This window comes from Haematobia irritans, chromosome 4, assembly GCF_050003625.1.
Source record: "Haematobia irritans isolate KBUSLIRL chromosome 4, ASM5000362v1, whole genome shotgun sequence".
NCBI classification, from domain to species: Eukaryota; Metazoa; Arthropoda; class Insecta; order Diptera; family Muscidae; genus Haematobia; species Haematobia irritans.
The window spans coordinates 109,596,190-109,614,266 of NC_134400.1; the positions used below are offsets into that span (position 1 = coordinate 109,596,190).

The 18,077-nt window shown below is 32.9% G+C and overlaps 1 protein-coding gene across 8 annotated transcripts in view; it reads right to left on the reverse strand.

Annotated features, from left to right (window-relative positions):
• kst (spectrin beta chain, non-erythrocytic 5 kst) overlaps positions 1-18,077 on the reverse strand; it is a 232,521-nt gene that overhangs the window by 63,683 nt on the left and 150,761 nt on the right. For 3 of the 8 annotated variants that reach the window (XM_075308369.1, XM_075308367.1, XM_075308361.1), the window contains exon 1: positions 3,471-3,726. The exons of 4 other annotated variants lie outside the window; for them this stretch is intronic. In XM_075308369.1, the coding sequence (XP_075164484.1) occupies positions 3,471-3,534 (64 nt within the window). In that variant the 5' untranslated portion in view covers positions 3,535-3,726. Of the gene's footprint in view, positions 1-3,470; positions 3,728-18,077 lie in introns of those variants that run through there. One more of the 8 variants, XM_075308368.1, reaches the window with a different exon arrangement.

An 18,077-nucleotide genomic window follows, 5' to 3' on the forward strand; every position in this document is an offset into this window, starting at 1 on the left:
AATCAATACCAAAATTCTTAATGGAAGGTCAAAATCGTTGGATCCAAGTAAACTCTTAGTTGAGTTTAGTGAGAAAGGATGCAACACATATTGAAAAATGAGTTTAGGCTAAAGGCCTTGAAATTCGAGAAAAATGAAAGATGCATAAGGAAATGTTAGACTGGAAAGAGCCCAAGAAATGCTTCCCTTGAACCAGTGGCCAGTTGCCGAATTTGGTTCCAAAGAGGTGTGGTTCAACGCCTATTAACCAGCCAATGGACCCACTAGGTACTCACAAATTTGCAAACTTAGAAGAAAATATTTCGGCTTTCACACAAAAAAATGCTGAGAAAAATGATTTTGATTTTCATAATTTTTTTTTTTTTATTTAATCACGAAATTAATTGATCCAATTAATTTTTTAATTGAAATGTCTTCAATAACAGAAATGATAGTATCAATCAAAAAATTAATTGAAAGTCAATTAAACAAATAATTCATCCAATTAAAAAATTAATTGATACTATTAATTTTTGTGATTCAGTTTTTTTTTGTTTTCAAATATATTTTTCATTGAATATTTTTTAAAACTCAAGGTTTTATTTGGAAAAATTTTGTTTTTCTATGTATGAGACTTTAGCGGTCTTTTGCATAAGAAAGCAAATAAAAACAACTATATTCGGCCGTAAGTTCGGCTGAATCTTATGTACCCTCCACCGTAGAAACTTCTACGAAAGACTGTCATCCACAATCGAATTACTTGGGTTGTGGTATCTTAAAACTTCTTAACATCGTTTTCTAAATTTGAGTTAGTCCGTATGTGGTATATATTTATTACACAAAAAAGTTATGTATAGGTAAGTCTACAAATAATTACGAATCGATATGGACTTTTTGCATGATACGTAGAGAGCCAGAATTGAAATATGGGGGTCGCTTATATGGGGGCTATATACAATTATGAACTTGATAAGGACCAATTTTTGTGTGATTGGGGATCGATTTATCTGAGGGCTATATATAACTATAGACCGATATGGACCTAGTTAGGCATGGTTGTTAACGGACATATACTAGCACAATGTAACAAATTTCAACTGACTTGGATGAAATTTGCTCCTCCAAGAGGCTCCAAAACCAAATCTCGGGATCGGTTTATATGGGGCTGTATATGATTATGGACTGATATGGACCACCTTTGGCATGGTTGTTAAATATCATATACTACCATCACGTACCAAATTTCAACCAGATCGGATGAATTTTGCTCTTCCAAGGGGCTCCGGAGGTCAAATCTGGGGATCGGTTTATATGGGACCTGTATATAATTATGGACCGATTTCGACCAATTTTTGCATGGGTGTTTGAGGCCATATATTAACACCACGTACCAAATTTCAACTGAATCAGATGAATTTTGGTCTTCCAAGAGCCTCCGGAGGTCAAATCTGGTGATCGGGGCTATATATAATTATGGACCGATGTGGACCAATTTTTGCATGGTTATTAGAGACCATATACTAACACCATGTGCCAAATTTCAGCAGGTTCGGATGAAATTTGCTTCTCTTTGAGGATCCGCAAGCCAAATCAGGGGATCGGTTTATATGGGGGCTATATATAATTATGGACCGATGTGGACCAATTTTTGCATTTCATCCAATTGGATGAAATTTGCTTCTCTTAGAGGATCCGCAAGCCAAATTTGGGGGTCCGTTTATATGGGGGCTATACGTAAAAGTGGACCGAAATACTATCCGACCTACATCAATAACAAGTCGATAGCTTGTTTCGTTCGGAAGTTAGCGTGATTTCAACAGACGAATGGACATGCTCAGATCGACTCAGAATTTCACCACGACCCAGAATATATGATATTATGGGGTCTTAGAGCAATATTTCGATGTGTTACAAATGACAAAGTTAATATACCCCCATCCTATGGTGGAGGGTATAAAAATCAATCAATCCAAGAAAATGCAAAACTTTCGTTTTCTCTTCAAACATAAAATGCTTGCTGTAATCAGATACAAAATTCCGAAAAAATAACATTGTTGTGACAAACATGTTATATGTTTCCCATCCAAAAATAACATTTTGCTCTTAACCCTTATTCTACGTTGGGGTCATTTGATGACCCATATTGTATTTTTCAAAACCGCATTTCTTACTGTTCGAATATAATTAAAAATTTCTATCACTCAGTGCATGAATTGGTGACATATGCTGAATTCATGCTGAGTAGTAAGAACTTTTAATTATATTCTAATAGTAAGAAATTCGGTGATAAAAAATGCGACCTAATACCCAACGTAGTATAAGGGTTAAAACAGGTTTGATGTGATCATATATCTTCTCTTCGTTTTTTTGTATAACTATATATTCTTCTCATTTAAATTCAAGAAAAATGAGCAAATGAGCAAACCGTCTGAAAATAACTTCGATGGAAGTGAAAAAGCCAAATGGCTCTAGTTCAAATCCTTCACTGAAAGAAGAGTTTTCCTTTCTGAGAAAAGACATTTTAGACAAACGAAGATTACTTTTGACACTAAAGAAATTTCTTTTAAAACAAATAAAAAAGGTTGGAGAAAATTGTCACATTACTTGTCACAAATTCGTATTTTTTTGTTCTAAAAGAAAATAATTTAAAACAAAGAGGGATTTTCGTTTTTGTAAAAATTTCGTCCTGCATCCTCAAAAAAAAATCGCTTCTGTAATATATACCCCAAACACATTTTGCTTCAAGCATATATATTTTCAGGATTGGTCCAAACATATTATGTTTCATCTTAGGCATACACTGGTAGAAAAAATTTTAATGAAATTTCCTTTGTGTGGATATATTTTTAAGGCACCAATTGGTTACTTCCATTCTTTTACTTGCAGCATACTCTCTAGGTCTCTCTTTCTAAACGCATAGGTATATGTTTATAGGCTATTTCTAAATTAATATATGCTTGCATCCAAGCATATTATATTTACAAACATTTTATGTCCCAAACATAATATCTGGTAACATATTAACTTATATGTCCCAAACATGTTATGCTAGTTTATGAACTTCTTGCACTTAAAAATATTGTGTTAAAAATTTTGAGTTCCAAACATATAATTTTTACACCCAAACATATGAAAAATAGTCTTTTTCGTCCATGTGGAAGAAGGTACTTTGTTTGGGTATTGTTGGATTGAAATTGTATTTTCCTCGTTTTTGTTTTTGTTTCTGTTTTTTCTTTTACTTTGTTATTGTTTTTCAATTCTTTTTATCCACATGTAATTGTTAAAAATTGTCTTGCCCCAAAAAACATCATTGGAAGTGGTAAAAAAGGATCGAGTATCTCTGGATGCACTTAAAACGAAAGGTTTGTGGAACAACATCTAATTTTTTGCTGGTTATTAACAGTAATTTAAGCGAAAACGAAAATAATTTATTTATTTAGCTTCACATTTGAAAACAATTCGGAATTTACATTTAAAAAAAAATCACGTACCCAAAGATTGACGCTCATAGGATATGTAACGGCGATATTCATGTTTACTAAAGTTTGACCGCATTTTCGTTATTTTTTTTGGGAGTTTTTGGTCTTAGAATATCTCACGACATTTGAAGTATTAAAACTAGTCGATGGTTTTTTTTTGTCTTTTAAAATAATATCGCGTTTTCGTATGTGTGTTTTTTTTCTAAATTTCGTTTTATAACACCTCTTGGTCTGTTAATATGTTTTTGCCTTTTCGTTCTTAACTGCCCGTACACCGATTAACCACTGACGATCTCAATAATTTTCTCACTTTTCTTTTCGAAAAAAGTTAGCAAAGCTTTTTCGCATAAAAGTGGGTTGAGGGACATCAGAGGGGTTAAGGCGGCTCTGATAAGGTCTAAATGGTTTGTGCTTTTTTCTGTACTAACTCACCCTCACTCTGCATATATGCACATAAGCCCACATAGCCTTAACTTATCTGTTAACCAAAGGCAAAAACCTATGAGATAGCAGTCGTTGAGATCTGAGGGAAATTCGAACTCGATTTCATACCTCGAAATACCAAATAGAAATAAAATAAATATTTTCTTCTCATTTTTTACCTTTTCTTTTTAATTTTCAGAAATAGTAATGTCATCATTAGGGAGACAACTGGTTTTTTTTTTTTTTTTTTTTTTTTTGTTACGGAGGGGGAAGGTGCGTTATTTTGCAGACTTGGTATTTTATCATATAATAATTTGTTATTGATAAATAGCCTCCAACAGAATACACAAACAAAACCTGACACATTATCTTATGGGACTTTAACGACTCTTATTATCTTATCAACCGGCAAGAGGTTGATAGCGGAACCCAAGCGGGAAGGTTGTATCGAGCGAAATAAATACAAAGTTTACTTATTCTACGACTATATGAATGGGATGGACAAACATTATGGAGAAATTATCATACAGTTTGCAAAAAAAAAAGTTAAGTTTTTTTTGTATACTAAAGTGATCATTAAAGTAAATAATTCGGTGAGAAGAATTAACAACCAATGTATGTTTTAAAATGAGATTGTCTAAACTCGAGGTTTTAGACTTATATTTTTCTATAGGATGTAATATCTACTACGTCACATAGGATACTTCATTGAATAATTGGTAGAATTTTGTAGTATTAAAATGCCAGCAAAAAATATTGGAAGTTCTTCTGAAGGCATAATATGTTTGGATGCAAACATATATTAATTTACAAATAGCCTATAAACATAACATATATATATTTCGTACGATTTGCACTTATATAGCCTCAAAAGCCAGAGTTTTATCCTGATTTGCTTCAAATTTTGCACAAGGAATGCGTTAAATAGTATCGTTAAGTGTGCCAAATTTGGCAAAAATCGGTTCCGATTTGGATATAGTTCCCATATATATCTTTCGCCCGATATGGACTTATATGGCCCCAGAGACCAGAGTTTTGTCCTGATTTGCTTCAAATTTTGCACAAGGAATGCGTTAAATAGTATCGTTAAGTGTGCTAAATTTGGTAAAAATCGGTTCCGATTTAGATATAGTTCCCATATATCTTTCGCCCGATATGGACTTATATGGCCCCAGAGCTAGAGTTTTACCCTAATTTGCTTGAAATGTTGCACTAGGAATACAATTAGTAGCGTAGTCAAGTGTGGTAAATTTTATTGAAATCAGTTCAGATTTAGATATAGCTCCCATATATATCATTCGCCCGATATGGACTAATATGGTCCTAAAAGCCAGAGTTTTGACCCAATTTGGTTGAAATTTTGCACAGGGAGTAGATTTAGCATTGTAGCTATGCGTGACAAATTTGGTTGAAATCGATTCAAATTTAGATATAGCTCCAATATATATCTTTCGCCCGATATGCACTTATATAGACCCAGAAGCCAGAGTTTTATCCCGATTAGCTTGAAATTTTGCACAAGGAGTACAATTGGTAGTATAGCCAAGTGTACAAAATTTGATTGAAATCGGTTCAGATTTAGATATAGCTCCCATATATATGTTTTTCTGATTTCGACAAAAATGGTCAAAATACCAACATTTTCCTTGTTAAATCGCCACTGCTTGGTCGAAAAGTTGTAAAAATGACTCTCATTTTCCTAAACTTCTAATACATATATATCGAGCGATAAATCATAAATAAACTTTTGCAAAGTTTCCTTAAAATTGCTTCAGATTTAAATGTTTCCCATATTTTTTTACTAAAATTGTGTTCCACCCTAGTGCATTAGCCAACCTACATTTTGAGTCTATAGATTTTGTAAAAGTCTATCAAATTCTGTCCAAATCGAGTGATATTTAAATGTATGTATTTGGGACAAACCTTTATATATAGCCCCCAACACATTTGACGGATGTGATATGGTATCGAGAATTTAGATCTACAAAGTGGTGCAGGGTATAATATAGTCGGCCCCGCCCGACTTTAGACTTTCCTTACTTGTTTTTTACTAACATTGTGTTCCACCTCAGCGCATTAGCCGATTTAAATGTAAAATCTACACGCAAAAAAATAATTCTTTCCTCCCAAACGAAATTTTAGACAAACAAAGTTCGTTTCTCATTTGCTTTTCGCTGAAAGGAAGTGTATTTGGAAGAAAAGTATATACTTTTTGTGATAAACGTTTAGACTAACTCAAAAAAATTTTTTCTGGCTAATTGCATTTTCCCTCACATCTTTCTCACTTCCACGAAGTTTTTTAGTTCTTAGCACCTTTTTCTGTAATAAAGGGTGATTCTTTTGAGGTTAGGATTTTCATGCATTAGTATTTGACAGATCACGTGGGATTTCAGACATGGTGTCAAAGAGAAAGATGCTCAGTATGCTTTGACATTTCATCATGAATAGACTTACGATCTGCCACAACGTCGAATTTTCAGTGAATGGGCCCTAGAAAAGTTGGCAGAAAATCCGCTTTTTTATCGACAAATTTTGTTCAGCGATGAGGCTCATTTCTGGTTGAATGGCTACGTAAATAAGCAAAATTGCCGCATTTGGAGTGAAGAGCAACCAGAAGCCGTTCAAGAACTGCCCATGCATCCCGAAAAATGCACTGTTTGGTGTGGTTTGTACGCTGGTGGAATCATTGGACCGTATTTTTTCAAAGATGCTGTTGGACGCAACGTTACGGTGAATGGCGATCGCTATCGTTCGATGCTAACAAACTTTTTGTTGCCAAAAATGGAAGAACTGAACTTGGTTGACATGTGGTTTCAACAAGATGGCGCTACATGCCACACAGCTCGCGATTCTATGGTCATTTTGAGGGAAAACTTCGGAGAACAATTCATCTCAAGAAATGGACCGGTAAGTTGGCCACCAAGATCATGCGATTTGACGCCTTTAGACTATTTTTTGTGGGGCTACGTCAAGTCTAAAGTCTACAGAAATAAGCCAGCAACTATTCCAGCTTTGGAAGACAACATTTCCGAAGAAATTCGGGCTATTCCGGCCGAAATGCTCGAAAAAGTTGCCCAAAATTGGACTTTCCGAATGGACCACCTAAGACGCAGCCGCGGTCAACATTTAAATGAAATTATCTTCAAAAAGTAAATGTCATGGACCAATCTAACGTTTCAAATAAAGAACCGATGAGATTTTGCAAATTTTATGCGTTTTTTTTAAAAAAAAAGTTATCAAGCTCTTAACAAATCACCCTTTACAAACAATGTAGAAGAAATTATACGATTTTATAAATTTTTAAAATTTTTTTTACCTTTCACCTGGACGGAGAATCGAACCGCGGACCATGCAATTTGTAAGCCAACACACTATCCACTGAGCTATGTAGCCATTATTGTCATCAATAGACAATTACCCATATAAGTTATATTTATATAGCATAGCTTGCGGCGCCCACGAGCCGATTAAACAAAGTTTATTTCGCAGAAAAATACATTTAGTTGGGCACCATGGAGCAGTGGTTGCTACGTCTGACTTGCATGCCAAGGGTCGTGGGTTCGATCCTTGCTTCGACCAAAGTTTTTTTTTTTGTTTTTTTTTTACATATATTCCAGATATGTTAGGAAGATTCCGAAAAAATGTTCAACATTACATTGTAGTATATTAAATTTAGAACTGTAAAATGTGTCTTATTAAAGACCTAAAGTCAGAAAAGAACAGTGTTTCATATAAACGAAATGGACTGTGTTGTTGGTTCAAAAACAACTTTTTTTATTAAAAAAATTAACATTTTGTAACAAACGATTTTTTTTGGTGATAAAAGTTTAACATTTTCGAAGCAATTCAAAAAACTCTAACAAAAGAAAAACGTTTTCGGTACACGTTTTCCAAACGTTTTTTTTTTTTTTGCGTGTATATGTTAAGTATTGTAGAACTCTGTCCAGATCTGGTCAGATATACAGAATATATGTGTATGGGTGCATATAGCATCCAACACATTGGACGGATCTGATATGGTATCGAAAATGTGGATTTATAAAGTGTTGCAGGGTATAATATAGTCGGCCCCGCCCGACTTTAGACTTTCCTTACTTGTTTTTTAGTAACATTGTGCTTCATCGCAGAAGAAGTACAAAAAATTGTCTCCAAATCGGTTAAGATATAAATATTTGTAAAGGGTGATTTGTTAAGAGCTTGATAACTTTTAAAAAAAAAAAAAACGCATAAAATTTGCAAAATCTCATCGGTTCTTTATTTGAAACGTTAGATTGGTCCATGACATTTACTTTTTGAAGATAATTTCATTTAAATGTTGACCGCGGCTGCGTCTTAGGTGGTCCATTCGGAAAGTCCAATTTTGGGCAACTTTTTCGAGCATTTCGGCCGGAATAGCCCGAATTTCTTCGGAAATGTTGTCTTCCAAAGCTGGAATAGTTGCTGGCTTATTTCTGTAGACTTTAGACTTGACGTAGCCCCACAAAAAATAGTCTAAAGGCGTCAAATCGCATGATCTTGGTGGCCAACTTACCGGTCCATTTCTTGAGATGAATTGTTCTCCGAAGTTTTCCCTCAAAATGGCCATAGAATCGCGAGCTGTGTGGCATGTAGCGCCATCTTGTTGAAACCACATGTCAACCAAGTTCAGTTCTTCCATTTTTGGCAACAAAAAGTTTGTTAGCATCGAACGATAGCGATCGCCATTCACCGTAACGTTGCGTCCAACAGCATCTTTGAAAAAATACGGTCCAATGATTCCACCAGCGTACAAACCACACCAAACAGTGCATTTTTCGGGATGCATGGGCAGTTCTTGAACGGCTTCTGGTTGCTCTTCACTCCAAATGCGGCAATTTTGCTTATTTACGTAGCCATTCAACCAGAAATGAGCCTCATCGCTGAACAAAATTTGTCGATAAAAAAGCGGATTTTCTGCCAACTTTTCTAGGGCCCATTCACTGAAAATTCGACGTTGTGGCTCGTTAGTAAGTCTATTCATGATGAAATGTCAAAGCATACTGAGCATCTTTCTCTTTGACACCATGTCTGAAATCCCACGTGATCTGTCAAATACTAATGCCTGAAAATCCTAACCTCAAAAGAATCACCCTTTATATGGGAATATAAACATTCATTGAGGAGTTGAGATGGTAACACAAATTGTGGTCTACAAAGTGGTGAAGGGTACAATATAGTCGGCCCCGCCCGACTTTAGACTTTACTTACTTGTTTATAATTTTATTTTTTCATATTTTTAATGTGTAAGTTTAACTTGTTTGTTTCACATAGGTTAAAAACGGAGTAAGAAATAATAAAATTTACAAATTATTTAAATTTTGTAGCAAAAAAATACATTTTATAAAAATATCGAATTTTTTAAAATATTCGAAGTTAAACGTTTCTGACAAGCGTTAGGATGTATTGAAAATAATGAAAAAATTTAAAAAATATTTATTTGGCAAAATATCAAAAAAAACTTTGTTTTTAATTCACATCCGAAACACTGAACTCGGATCAAAACTTAAAAAGTGAATCAGATTCAGTGCAACGACTGTTGAAATGGTGGACATCCGTCCTATGACAAGCCCATGTTAAATTCATCGTTTCTGCGCCAATTTTGCGACGCCTGTTTTGCTGGGAACAAACGTCTTCTATTGTGCCAATTGCCAATTTAGGATTAAGACATTTTGTTGCAAGTGATTGTATTGTAACTTGTCCATTTACACCCACACCCTCAAAAAAAATCACTTCTTTAACATATGTTCCAAACATATTTTGCAGGAAGCACATATATTATTGCATACTGCCGAAACATTAATATGTTTGTTTTATGTGAACATATTATATGTTTGGAAGCATTTCGAGCCAAAAATATTATATGCTTGGAAGAATTTTTCCCAAACACGATTGTGCTCATTCCCTAACATACTCGTAATTTTCACTTCCACGAAATTTTTTAGTTATTGGCACCTTTTTCTGTAATACAAATAATGTTGAAGAAATTATTCACTTTTATAAATTTTACCTTTCGCCTGCACGGAGAATCGAACCGAGGATCATACAGTTTGTAAGCCAACACACTATCCACTGGGCTACGTAGCTGTTATAGTCACCAGTAGATAATTATCGTTTTAAGTTACATTTATATAGCATAGTTTGCAGCGCCCACGAGCCCATGCAAACATAACATTATTTAACAGAAACATACATTTGTTTGCCACGTGGAGCAGTGGTTAGCATGTCTGCCTTGCATACAAAGGGTCGTGGGTTCAATCCCTGCTCCGACCGAACATTTTTTTTTTTTTTTTTTTTTTTAATTTACACATTTATATTTATACTATATTAAATTTTTTTTAAATGAAACTTCGAAATGTGTGTTATTAAAGATTTATAGTCAGTAACAGTGCTTGATATAAACGAAATTGACTGATTTTTGGATAAAATATTATTTTTTATTGCAAAAATAACAATTTTTTAATAAAAAACTGTTTTTGTACAAAACTTTAAAATTTGGAAGGAATTCAAAAACTAACAAAAGAACGTGGAGTCGAGTATAAACATACATACATAATTTTATAATATAAACATAAATTTATTTAGGAGTGAACAGTTTTTTACTTGCATTTAACACCATCGCTCTAAAATTCCTTTTATTTTTCTTTAATAATTCATTTTAAAGATAATAAACTTTTTAAATTGTTTTAGCTGTAAAACTCGAACTTAATGCCCGCTTTTATATTTGATGGTGTCCGTCAACTCCTCGTGGACTACTTTTTAATAAAGAGGAACTAAAGTTTGTATTTTTACATTTTACTGTGTAATTTTTCACTATTTCCTCCTTATTTCATTTTACTGTCCCAACTCTAAAAAGAGTATAGTGCCCTTTCGTTATTTTTATGAAGACCCCTGATTTATTTTAACGAAAAATTGTGCCCATAATGCCAAAATGATAAACAAAACACATGTTCACACATGCATAAAATGCTGCTCTCAGGGCGAAAACATTGCAGTTTGTTTTTCAAATATCTATTCTCTTGGTTCCGAATGTCTATTCTCTTTATTCAAATTAAATAATATTTAGACTTAAGCATATCAAAATTTTTAGCCTTATAATAAAACAGTTTTCCGAAACAACATACAAGCGGTTTCACAGAAATTGTTCTTTTTTCATTCTCTCGCTTTGTTATGTTGATATCTTTCGTCAACCCTCCCGGTTTCCATCTCTATTTCTTTCTCTATACTCTCTTTTTGTCGCTCTCTGAATAAAATATCACAACATATATATGTTTACTCGAAATTTGTTCATTTATATATGTTTACATTCACACATATTATTTTTATGAAACATTCATGCCCCAAACATAATATATTCTAACATATTAACATAGATGTCCCAAACATTTAGTGTTAGTTTAGGAACATTACATGTTCGCACTTAAATATATTGTGGTTTAAAATCGTGCCCGAAACACATTTTGTTTATATCGGAACATATGAAAAACATATTTTTCTAACAGTGCAGAATATACAAAGGAGAATATATAGCCCTCTGATAAACAATTGTATACACGCACAGAAAAAACATGTTTGGACATGGTTGCCGCATCCATTTAATGCTTATTTAGAGTATGTAATTGTCGCGAAAACCATGTATTTTGTCTTTGTAAAAATAATTTTCGAGCGGAGAAAAATATATGTTGGCAATAAGCATTTAAATGGTTCTCAAATGCCGCAAACATGTTCTATTATTTAAATAATAGAATTTGAGACCATTATATGGTCAGGAAAATCATGTACCTGACCATTCAATTTTTTTTACTTTTTTGCAGAGAAAAAAGTATTTTTATAGTTTACGTATAGACATGTCTACAACCATTACATGGCCATAAAGACCATGTACATTGTTTTCGTGACCATTTAATTTTTTAATTTTTTTGCAGCGACAAGAATTTTATAAAAACATTGAGCAGGTACACACGATTTTCATTTTGCGCGTCAGTCGTGTGTTGATTGTTTCTTGGAATGGACGGAAAATACGGAATTATTGTGTTTTGTGTTAATTTATTTATTCATAAGTGGCACGTGGTTTTGTGTGAATACAAAAAAGGAAAGTGTAATAAAAAAAAATGTACCTGGTTTTTGTTCTGCATTTTGATATATGGTATAATTTATTTTTATTTGCAGTTACATGATGTCTGCGTTTGTACATTTGATGGACACGAAGTAAATATGGAATGATTACTTATTGTTGAAATTGAACCAAACTAGAGTGTGTAAAAATATGTGATGTTTGCTTGCATGACATTATAAATACAAATAAACAATGAAATAGTTTATAAATAAATTAAAACAAATAAAGTTGATTTTGTGTTTTCTTTTCTCAAGTGGCGTCCTTTTTTCGACGACGAAAAAAGTTTTTTCATAAAAATCAAAACATTTTAGGTTGTGACCATGTTCTTTTAACTGGAAGAAAAACATTTTTGACGAATAACATAACATTTTAGATCGTGACCATTGTCTTTTAATGGGAACAAAATTCTTTTTATTAATATAATAACATTTTAGATGAGGACAATTGTATTTTTCTTAGAACCATGTTCACTGAGCCAACATGGTTGCAGGTTAAAATGTTACATGGTCGCCGCAAAAATAGCTGCTATCATATTATTTTGCTCTTCGAATATGATTGTGACAATCATGTTTCTTCTCTGCGTGTACTCTAACTATGTTTTTTTTACTCTACGAGTCCGTGGTGGCTGATATGTATTGCAACTAATTTCAGGTTACCATCATTTGTAAACCGTTCATCTGCCAGCAACCATACTGCCTCGCTGAAATTCCATCACGAATAACATTATTTTTTAATCACGCGTATCAAAACGCTTTTGTAAGTTTGTAAACAATAAAATGAACTGTCACTGGTGTACATCTGTCAGCTGTTAGATATGATAGTACACTGAAGTTGTTCGAAATACATATCAGCCACTTTGTATAGTATACTAATTTTCTATTGATAAAACAGTTGCAACGCCAACGCTCGTAATTAATGATATCATCATATTGTTTGAATACTCTCGGTTGTTTTTATTTAAATATTTATATTTAAATATTTAGAAAATAAGCTAAATTGCCCATATTTATTAACACAGAAATGGAATAGTCGCAAAATGTTTCAAGGTTTTCTATGGGGAGGAATCACTTTTCATTTCGTATTTATTTAATCGAACTGAGCCCACTTGGGCCGAACAGCCTAAACAAATCTATTATCTGTTGCAGATTCAGATACTGGGGGAGAAGGGGATTCGGTTCATTAAGTTGAATTCCCCTTCTTGCCAATTGCGAGAATGTGATCGGTTTAGTATAAGATGAAATTTAAAAGAATCATCGACGAATAAACCTTACTTGAGTTTAAATTTATTTCATCAACAAGTATATATGGCCGTAAGTTCGGCCAGGCCGAATCTTATGTACCCTCCACCATGGATTGCGTAAACTTCTACTATAGACGGGCATACACAATTGAATTATTTGGGTTGCGATTGGGTTGGGCTATATACAATTATGAACACGATTCTACCAAAAATGACAGATTTTTTACTGTTTGGTAGATTGGTAGAATTCTTGATGTTTTGGAAGATTTTGCAAAATATTCCTCTTTAACTAAGAGGATCTTCATAAATTTTCTATAGAAATAAAATTTTGACAAAATTTTCTACAGAAATAAAATTCTGAAAAAATTTTCTATAGAAATAAAATTTTAACAAAATTTTCGATAGAGATTATGTGTTGACAAAATATTCTAAAGAAATAAAATGTGGACAAAATTTTCTGTAGAAATAAAATGTTGACAAAATTTTCTATAGAAATAAAATTTTGACAAAATTTTCTATAGAAATAAAATTTTGACAAAATGTTCTATGGCAATAAAATTTTGGTAGATTATTTTTGGCTCTTAGAGGCTCCGCAAGCCAAATCTGAGGATCGGTTTATATGGGGGCTATACATAATTATGGACCGATGCGGACCAATTTTTGCATGGTTGTTAGAGACCATATATCAACATCAAGTACCAAATTTCAGCCGGATCGGATGGAATTTGCTTCTCTTTGAGGCTCCGCAAGCCAAATCTGGGGATCGGTTTATATGGGGGCTATATATAATTATGGACCGATGTGGACCAATTTTTGCATGCACGCAAAGAAAAAAAACGTTTGGAAAACGTGTACCGAAAACGTTTTTCTTTTGTTAGAGTTTTTTGAATTGCTTCGAAAATTTTAAACTTTTATCACCAAAAAAATTCGTTTGTTACAAAATTTGTATTTTTTCAATAAAAAAAGTTATTTTTGAAATAACAACACAGTCCATTTCGTTTATTTCAAACACTGTTCTTTTCTGACTTTAGGTCTTTAATAAGACACATTTTACAGTTCAAAATTTAATATAGTACAATGTAATGTTGAACATTTTTTCGGAATCTTCCGAATATATCTGGAATATATGTAAAAAAAAAAACAAAAGCAAAAAAAAACTTTGGCCGAAGCAGGGATAGAACCCACGACCCTTGGCATGAGAGTCGGACGTAGCTACCACTGCTCCACGGTGCCAAACTAAATGTTTGTTTCTGTTAAATAAACTTTGTTTATTCGGTTCGTGGGCGCCGCAAGCTATGCTATATAAATATAACTTATATGGATATTTATCTATTGATGACCATAACAGGTACATAGCTCAGTGGTTAGTGTGTTGGCTTACAATGTGCTGGTCCGCGGTTCGATTCTCCGTCCAGGCGAAAGGTAAAAAAAAATTTAAAAATTTATAAAATCGTATAATTTCTTCTACATTGTTGGTATTACAGGAAAAGGTGTTAAGAACTAAAAATCCTCGTGGATGTGAGAAAGATGTGAGGGAAAATGCAATTAGCAAGAAAACAATGTTTTTTTTTTGAGTTTGTCTTTATGAAATTGTTTTTACATCCTGAAAAAGAATAAACGTTTATCACGAAAGGTATATACTTTTCTTTCAAATACACTTCCTTACAGCGAAAAGCAAATGAGAAACGAACTTTGTTTGTCTAAAATTTCGTTTGGGAGGAAAGAATTATTTTTTTGCGTGTGGTTTTTAGAGACCAGATACCAACACCATGTACCAAATTTCAGCCGGATCGGATGAAATTTGCTTCTCTTTGAAGCTCCGCAAGTCAAATCTGGGGATCGGTTTATACGGGGGCTATATATAATTATGGATCAATTTTTGCATGGTTGTTAGAGTACCAAATTTCAGCCGGATCGGATCGAATTTGCTTCTCTTTGAGGCTCCGCAAGCCAAATCTGGGGATCGGTTTATATGGGGGCTATATATAATTATGGACCGATGTGGAACAATTTTTGCATGGTTTTTAGAGACCAGATACCAACACCATGTACCAAATTTCAGCCGGATCGGATGAAATTTGCTTCTCTTTGAAGCTCCGCAAGTCAAATCTGGGGATCGGTTTATATGGGGGCTATATATAATTATGGACCAATTTTTGCATGGTTGTTAGAGACCATATACCAACACCATGTACCAAATTTCAGCCAGATCGGATGAAATATGCTTCTCTTAGAGGCTCCGTAAGCCAAATCTGGGGGTACGTTTATATGGAGGCTACGACCCGGAATATATATACTTTATGGGGTCTGAGAGCAATATTTCGATGTGTTACAAACGGAATGACAAAGTTAATATACCCCCCATATAAAAATTTAAAGATTTACAACGATACACAGACGAAAATGACTGTTTTTCATATATTTGGGTGAAAAATTATATGATTATAACTTAAATTTTTAATACAATATTTTTAAGTACAAGCATACAATGTTCATAAAATAGCATAACATGTTTGGGACATATATTAATTTAGATATAATATATTTAGAAAGAAAGACCTAGAGAGTATGCTGCAAGTTAAAGAATGGAAGTAACCAATTGGCAACTTAAAAATATATATACACAAAGACAATTTCATTAACATTTTTTTCTACCAGAGTATGCCTAAGGTGAAACATAATATGTTTGAACATTAGAAACAATATTTTGTTTGGACTAATCCTGAAAATATATATGATTGAAGAAGAATGTGTTTGGGAATATATGTTACAGAAGCGATTTTATGAGGGTAGTTTGATATAACCAAAAGCGGTTATATCAAACTATGTTCAGAAATTTCTTTCATACATTCCACCAACCAAAAGAAAAAAAAAATTATATGTTTGGAACTCAAATTTTTGGCACATTATTATTACGTGCATGCATATAATGTTCATAAACTAGCATAACATGTTTGCGACACATATGTTAATATATTAGAACATATTATATTTGGGACATAACATTTTGAAATATAATATGTGTGGATGCAAACATGTATTAATTTTGAAATTGCCTATAAACATATATGTGTTTAGAAAGAGAGATTTAAATTGAATTTTTGCACAAAATTTTGTTTCCAACTACAATCCTGAAAATTTGTTGGGGGTTTTGGAAAAAAAATTGGAACTATTTATTTTATTTATTTATTTAAATTTCTACTAACACGACAAGGATTTCCCCTTATAAGTGATGGTGTTAGGAACATACTTTTAATTCCATTGAAATATGAAGTTATAAAAAAATTTAAATTAATATGATATGTTACGATGTTTTTAGAAATTGCAATACATTGAGATATTTCGTTTTTTTTTTTTTAATTTAGACATGTTACCAATCATTTGTATTTTGGGAGGTAGTTCGAAAAACGAATGGTGGATATGCAGGTTAGGTATAGTGGCAGTCCATTGTGATACCACAGTGGTGAACTTCCCTCTTATGACTGAGTGCTGCTCGATTCTAGGTTAAGCTTAATGACAAGGGACCTCCTTTTTATAGCCGAGTCCGAACACATTGCAGTGAAACCACTTAAAGATGCTTTGGGATAATCCACCGCTGAAAAATTTTTCTGTTGTTTGGTCGAAATTGGATTTGAACCCACGACCCTGTGTATGAAAGGCGGGCATGTTAACCATAGCACCACGTTGGTGAATATGTACAATTACCTTTCAGATATTACACTGAAAAAAGTATTGTCGTGAGGCCAAAGATTTTATATCTTTATAATACGAATTCAAATTTTGCTTATCATATAAGATGCACTTCTCTAATATAAAGTTTTTTTTTTCATGGTCCAAAAGTTAATAAACTTTTAAACAGCGTTGCCAATTTAGCTTTTTTCCCGCTAGATTTGGCTTTTTTTGAAGACGTTTAGCGGGAAAAAAATGCATTTAGCTTTTAGCTTTTTTTCTGGCTTTTTTTCATGACCCTTTTATTTTTGGCTTTTTTATTTTCGACATGTTTCTATTGAAATATGGATAAATCGGTGTTTTTATCTAAGCCTTGCTGCAAGTATAAGCGTTTCCACATATTTCAAAGCTCAGTTGAAACATTAATAATGAGTCCAGCCATTATGCGGGCATTTTTGTAGCAAATACACCTTGTTGTAAAGTTTTTTCATTATATACATAAAAGTTATCGTAAACTGTAAATCTACTATTACCATACAAATTTGTTAGATAAACTGTCAGTAAATTATTGGGAATATTATCATTTGACTCGTTTATCCTTTTTATGTTATTATAATATTCTAAAGTTATTACGATATTACTAAATTAAAATAGTAGATGTGAATAGCTTCATGCACTGAAAAAATATTGTCGTCTCCTTAAAATACGAACGCGAATTTTGGTTATAATAGCATTTGTGAATTTCTTTTATATAAACTGTTTTCCTTGTCCAAAAGACGATAAAGTCGTTTTGTCCTTATAATTAAGTGATTCAACTTAAAAATGGGTATGTTTTCATGAAAGAAGGAAGAAATAATGAAATAGTCTTTAAATGTGGGGAGTTTTTGCATCTTAACCACAAACCAAAATAGCGTTCAAAAATAGAAGATGTTTTTCAACACTTTATTTTAAAAACGTATATATACAATAATTTCTACTTGAAGTCGAGTCTGAATTTGGAAATTTAAGTTGGCGTTAGCACGTTTTTAAAGCACTTTGATAGCTCATGAAGAAAAGGAAAATGTTTTTACTGGGAAATGTTAACTATAGGTATTTTCTACAATTTAAATAAAAGTAATGTATTTCGAATTTTTCACAATTTCAAATCCAAACTAAA